The following is a 6,502-nucleotide window of genomic DNA, read 5'->3' on the forward strand; positions in this document are numbered from 1 at the left end:
AGAGTTACAGTTCACGTAACATTATTTATCTTCAAGCTGTGTTTCCAGCTCTTCGACGTGGAGGCAGGTGTAGTTTGCTTTATTGCTCAATAAGGCGTGGGAATCGAGTTACAGTGTGGGTGCCTTGTGGAGGAGAAAAAAAGAAGAAGAAAAAAAGCAAGTTGTGAGAGTGCCTCTCGGTCTCGCGATACGATCGCTCTCTCTTCATTCGTGTCTATTGTGAGAGTTTTTACGCTCTCGCGCGACTTTGCAACTTTCCCACGCCTGTAGTTTTGGCGTCGACTCGTCGCCCCTCCCTCCCCCTGTTCTCACCCCTTTGCCCCGTCACACCTCCCCCTCTTTTCTCTCCCCCTGCTCTTCCTTCCAGTCTGCTTCTTCTGTTGTGCCGCTGGCTTTGGCGAGGGTGCTTTGGGGGAGGGATCTCGCGATTGTTGGACTCTTTTTTTTCTGGGGGGGGGGGGGGGGCGGGTTATTTGGAAGATGGCGCCCGTTGTTACGGGGTAAGTGCTGAAATTCAAAGCATAATGATATTAAAAGTTTTTTTTCTCCTCGTGGTGAAACGCTACCAGTTGGCGGTGTGTTAGAGTGATGTTTGTGGGTGTCAGGAGCGTTGCCGCGACCCCCGTAAGCTAACCGCACACAGTGCTGCTGTGCGGCTTGACGTGGGGTCAGTTATGCTAAACTATTCTTCGTAGTATCGCCTGGCTTCGCTGCCACTTGTTGACTTGTCGCACGACACGGACCGTTTCAAACTACTTTTGAAACTTTCTGGGCCATCGACAGAATGTTTTTATAACTCAAATAGCCTGCTGCGTCTGTTTAATGCGTGTTTATACTGGCTGAGCACAGCTCCACTGTGACAATGTCTTCACAAACTAACGTGTCGCTCAGCACAGTGCTACATTGTTAACGTGCATTAAAATCATAGCGATCGCGTGGATTAGCCGTAGCAGAGTAATTCTAAACCAGTTCATCATCATCCTCAGCACACATCTGCTGGTTCAATTTCATTTTTCCTCCTCAAAAAGTAGCTCATAAAAGCGAAGTTCATAATGTCGCTGTGCCATCGTGCGGTCACACTATTACTAACTGCTCAGAAACCAACAGAAGTAAATCCTGTATTACGTGTGAATGAATGCGTGGTATTACACCTTTATACACAGTATGATAGTACAAGATGTCACTAACATGCTCTTTGCCAACTCAGTTTATTCCCCCACTTTCTGTCAAGCTTGTTGTTGTTGTTGTTGTTGTGAAACCACATGTAAACAACCCTGATGTTTTTTGTGTTTCTGCAGGAAGTTCGGTGAGCGACCTCGGCGTTTGACAAGGTAGAGAGAGAAACACAGGCAAACAGCCCAAAAATATTCAAATCAGTGGGGGAACATTACGTGCAAACAACCTGAATCATGTCGATGTTTTATATATATATAATTTGTTCTGTCTTCTGTTTGTTTCAGGGAGGCTATGAGGAATTACTTGAAGGACAAAGACGACCAAACGGTGCTCATACTGCACGCAAAAGTGGCACAAAAGTCATACGGCAATGAAAAGAGGTTGGTGCGGGAGGATTCTGATGGCGAAAGCTCACGTGTGCCATATGTTTTTTTTTTTTGTTTGTTTGTTTGTTTTAAATGCCCGCTTGCGTCCATCAGGTTCTTCTGCCCCCCGCCGTGCGTGTACCTGATGGGCAGTGGCTGGAAGAAGAAGTTGGAGAGCATGGAGAAGGAGGGCTGTACGGAGCAGGAGGCCCAGCCGTGTGCGTTCATCGGGATCGGCAACAGCGAGCAGGAGATGCAGCAACTCCATCTGGAGGGGAAGGTGGGTCGGCTTTTATGACGACGCGGTGCCGCAGGGTGGGGGGTGTTTTGATCATTTATTTCCATGTGACGGTGTCTCGTACTTCTCTCATTGCACCATCTCAGACGGAGACGAGAGGGAAGTGAAAGGGGGACAAACAAAAAAGAAAAACCCAAACTTGTTTTTTCTTTTTAGCACTTCTGCACGGCTAAGACGCTGTACATCAGCGACTCGGACAAAAGGAAGCACTTCATGCTGTCGGTGAAGATGTTGTACGGCAACAGCGCCAACATCGGCTTCTTCCTCAGCAAGAGGATCAAGGTCATCTCCAAGCCCTCCAAGAAGAAGCAGTCCCTGAAGAACGCCGATTGTGAGTTGAAAAGAAAGAAGAAAAAAAGACAGATGTATGGTTTCACCACGCACGTGACTCTTTTCTCTTTCCTCCCCAGTGTGTATAGCCTCAGGGACGAAGGTGGCGTTGTTCAACCGCCTGCGTTCCCAGACGGTCAGCACCAGGTATCTTCACGTGGAGGGGGGGAACTTTCTTGCTAGCTCCCAACAGTGGGGAGCCTTCTACATTCACCTCTGTAAGTATTCACCTGCGTTTATTTTTATTTATTTTGTATTTTTTTTTTAAATCCTCTGTGGTCATTTCCATAGGTTTTTTAAAAATATATTTGTTTATTTCAAATGATTCTTCTCGTGTCCCTTCGCTGATCTGAAACACCTATTTAGAGATAGAGAGGAAGTTATTGACGTGTAAGTAAGTTCTGTGTCGTTTTTGTTCAGTGGACGACGAGGAGTCTGAAGGAGAGGAGTTTGCCGTGAGAGACGGCTACATTCACTACGGCCAGACGGTCAAGTTGGTCTGCTCTGTCACTGGCATGGCCCTGCCCAGACTGGTACGCGTGTGTGTGTGTCAGTTCACGCACACGTAGGCTCGACAGCCTACTCTACAGATATGTATTGTTTGTGTTTGATCTGCAGACGCGTACGTTATCTGTTTTCCCGTGTTTGCCTCGATCCCCTCAGGTCATTCGCAAAGTGGACAAGCAGACGGCGTCGATGGATGCAGACGACCCGGTGTCTCAGCTCCACAAGTGTGCCTTCTACCTGAAAGATACGGACAGGATGTACCTCTGTCTGTCGCAGGAGAGGATCATCCAGTTTCAGGTGTGCAGTGCAATCTCACACACACACACCCACACACACACACAGGTTTCAGTCGTTTTTAATTTGAATTCTGCTTCCTGAATCTGGTTCTTGTAAAATCTCAGTTCCAGTTTTTTTGTGTTGATTAAAACAAATTGCAGATGGTTGAGATTAAAAGAACCTTTATTTCCTAATCTTGAGTTTTCCTATAAAGTTGTGAAACGGGAGGAGCCGCTTGCTCTGAATGTATTACACTTCATGATACACTACAGTGTAATCTTTAGCTTGTTCCTGCTAATAGCGGTGTACGTAATTCATTTTTAACATGGGGATTGGTGGATTTTTGTCAGAATGCACCTCAGGAGTTCTAGTTCACACAAGCTCGTACCTCCAGCTTTTTAGGCATTAAATCAATTAGTACCCGCACAGAGCTCCACCCATTTGTTTTAACGAGCACTCCAGAGCAACAGAAGAAGAGAGTCTAGTCTTTGTCCCCGTCGTTGGTAAGCTCCTGCCTGACTCTACGGTAGCTTGCGCACTTGTTTTCTAAATATTAAAGTGGAGTCGTGAATTTGTTTTCGATATTTTTCCTCCAGGCCACACAGTGCTCCAAAGAGACAAACAAGGAGATGGTCAACGACGGGGCGTCCTGGACTATCATTAGCACCGACAAGGCAGAGTACACCTTTTATGAGGGCATGGGCCCCGTCCCCACGCCGGTCACACCTGTCCCCGTGGTGGAGAGTCTGCAGGTATGCACTCAAACCTTTTCTCTTGAAAAAATGCTCGTCATGCGTTTTACACGAGTGCCATTCTGGTTACCGTCTACTTCCTGTTTTAGTTTTCACTCCACTGGTAGGGACCTTTTTTTTTTAAAGGGTTTAAAAACTCTTTTTTTTGTGTCCGAAGTTAAACGGCGGAGGAGACGTGGCGATGTTGGAGCTGACCGGACAGAACTTCACCCCTAAGCTGAGGGTGTGGTTCGGTGATGTGGAGGCCGACACCATGTACAGGTAAGAGTTTGCGCGTGTGTGTGTGTGTGTGTGTGCGTGTGTGTGTGTGTGTGTGTGCGTGTGTGTGTGTGTGTGTGTGCGCGCAAAACCAACCGTCAAACCCTGTCTCATCCGTCTGTCCCCTTAGATGCGGGGAGAGCGTCCTCTGCGTGGTGCCGGACATCTCCGCCTTCAGGGAGGGCTGGCGCTGGGTGAGACAGCCGGTCCAGGTCCCCGTCACGCTGGTCCGCAACGACGGAGTCATCTACTCCACCGCCCTCACCTTCACCTACACCCCCGAGCCCGGCCCGCGGCCCCACTGCAGCGCCACGGGGGCCATCCTGCGGACCCGCAGCGCCTCCTCGTCGTCGCCGGCGTCTTCCTCCTCGCCGTCGTCCTCCCTGGGCGGGCTCGGAGACGGCCACGGGGCGTACAGCTGCAGCGACTCGGGCGTGTCGTCGGGGGCGTCGACCATGTCGCTGCTGTCCCAGTGACTCGGGACGAGCGCGCGCCGTTCACGCGCGCGCCTCGAATGACTGAGCGGGAGAATGCGAGCACGGACTTGTGAGCCAAAGAGCCTCGTGGACCTGCGAGGGATCGCACGCAGAGTCGGAGGCTCTTCATCGGAGGCTCTTCATCGGAGGCTCTTCATCGGAGGCTCTTCATCGGGGGGCAGCTGTGATGCTAAAGAGGGTTGTGGAGGAAAAAAAGACAACCTTAAAGAGAATACTGCATAACTGAAGACTCTTTGGCTCCCTCTCCTGGTTTGTTTCGGACATGTCAACAGCCGCACTAAAAGGACTTCGATAGTCAAGATCTTCACCTGAAAGAAGACTAATCCGCCGTCTAACTCACAACGAACTGATTTGTACAAGAGGCATCTTGTTTTTGTTCATGACTCTGGGTTTCTGGCTGTTTCCACTTTGCTCTCTTTCTACTGAGATCATGTTCTGACTGACGTGTGCAAGGGAAATGTTGTAAGAGTAACATAGTTTTTACGGACCAAGGAATATCATTATTTTTATTTTGTTCATATTATATTTTATAAGCTTGTGCCGAGGTACATATTGACTTTTCTTTTCTTTTCGGTATGATACTGCATAGTAAGTTCACTTTTGTTACCAAATAGAATTTGTGTTTTGTCTCAATCTTCTAGGTCAGCGGGTTTAACCGATCAGTCCCAAAAGACTTTCCCCAACTTTTTATATCAAAGATGACATTATTCATGAGTGTGTAGCGTATGTGTGTGTGTGTGTGATAACTTGTGATGCACTCTCGGTGTGTTCTGGGAGACCACGGTCGGTGTTTTCTAATCACTGTGCCGTTTTTTTGTACCAGAGTGCTTCAACTCCAATCTAATCGTGCCTCTTTCACCACAGCGGTGCTTCTTATTCCACAGCGGTGAAGCCTTTTAGAAAACAATGACTGTGTATGTAGAATAACTGCTAAGTCAAGGAACAAAGAAAGAAGGTCGAAACTAACATCTGTCTGGTCACAGTAGAGATTTCATTCTGTGCACATGGCACAGCACTTAAAAGGACAGTTCACCCCAAAAGCATTGACACATATTGTTCCTCTTACCTGTAGTGCTATTTATCAATCTAGGGACAAAGTGCCTTAAAAAAAATAAAAAATACATTTGAAAAAAATCTGAAATGACGGTTGCTCAAGTTAATTCACAGACCTCGTTGTGAGGAGTTTCGTGTGGGAACTGTGGTTGAAAGAAAATAGTCCCCACATGAAACTGCTTTATGTGCCTTATAGTCCCATTATATTGGAGGGGGGGGGGGTGGCCTTTTTGTCAAATACGGCGTCTGACTGCAAATGCAACAGAACTCCTTTAAAGCTGCGGTTGTGCTTCGGGTCTTGCGCGATGAGGCGGCTTGAGCGTGAAGATGTCCCTTTGTTCTGGCTGAATAAACTAGTCCGGAATGATTAAAAGGATGTCTCCTTCAAAATCACTGCACTGTATTTGTTAGGTGTGTGTGTGTGTGTGTGTGTGTGTGTGTGTGTGTCGTGTTTCAAGGAAATGTGGTGGGTCGGCCTGCTTGCTGCCACTTTTCATGATGTGAATCATTGGACACCTCTTTGTGGTACCACAAAGTCCCGGCCGAACGGTGCGCTCTCCTTCGTCGAACAGTCCCACTGACATGTCGGCTCTTGGTTTGATTCGCCATGCGCTCAACTAAAAACACCTCCTCGTACTGCCAGCTTTTTGGAGCTGTAAATCAGTGTCCCTGCACCCCCCCCCCCCCCCCCCCCCCCCCCCCATGATGACATCGCTCCATCTTTTCATTCTGCTGTAATCGTCTTTTATAAGTAAATCAAGCCGCCAAGGTTCCTCGTGGAAATTGTGTTGAATAAAAACAAGCTGAACGTCACTCAGAAGCGTTTGGTTGTGTTTTTTTTAAGAGAGATTTAGTTTTTAGTTTTTGTTACTTCCTTCTTTTCTCTCATCAACGAGTGGAGTATGTGCAATCATGTAATATATATATATATATATATATATATTATATTATATAAATGTACTCTCTACTCACTCAGACCCTGCAGAGGCC

The 6,502-nt window shown here is 47.6% G+C and overlaps 1 protein-coding gene across 1 annotated transcript; it reads left to right on the forward strand.

Annotated features, from left to right (window-relative positions):
- The first annotated feature begins 465 nt into the window (after positions 1-465).
- On the forward strand, positions 466-5,593 carry LOC306784035 (recombining binding protein suppressor of hairless-like). Its single transcript, XM_079277849.1, has 11 exons — positions 466-500; positions 1,299-1,331; positions 1,461-1,556; positions 1,656-1,821; positions 1,996-2,170; positions 2,250-2,387; positions 2,590-2,702; positions 2,833-2,973; positions 3,549-3,704; positions 3,862-3,965; positions 4,093-5,593. The coding sequence occupies exons 1-11, from the start codon at positions 481-483 to the stop codon at positions 4,436-4,438; spliced, it is 1,488 nt and encodes a 495-aa protein (XP_079133975.1). The 5' UTR covers positions 466-480; the 3' UTR covers positions 4,439-5,593.
- The last annotated feature ends 909 nt before the right edge of the window (positions 5,594-6,502 follow it).

The sequence above is a fragment of the Melanostigma gelatinosum genome (assembly GCF_949748355.1).
Source record: "Melanostigma gelatinosum genome assembly, chromosome: 11".
NCBI lineage: Eukaryota > Metazoa > Chordata > Actinopteri > Perciformes > Zoarcidae > Melanostigma > Melanostigma gelatinosum.

Bases quoted from the DNA above. Each gene is read 5' to 3' on its own strand.
- LOC306784035 (XM_079277849.1), top strand. From the start codon at position 481: ATGGCGCCCGTTGTTACGGG. The intron at 1,557-1,655 runs GTTGGTGCGGGA...TGCGTCCATCAG, and splicing joins TCATACGGCAATGAAAAGAG to GTTCTTCTGCCCCCCGCCGT. The intron at 3,705-3,861 runs GTATGCACTCAA...TTGTGTCCGAAG, and splicing joins CCGTGGTGGAGAGTCTGCAG to TTAAACGGCGGAGGAGACGT.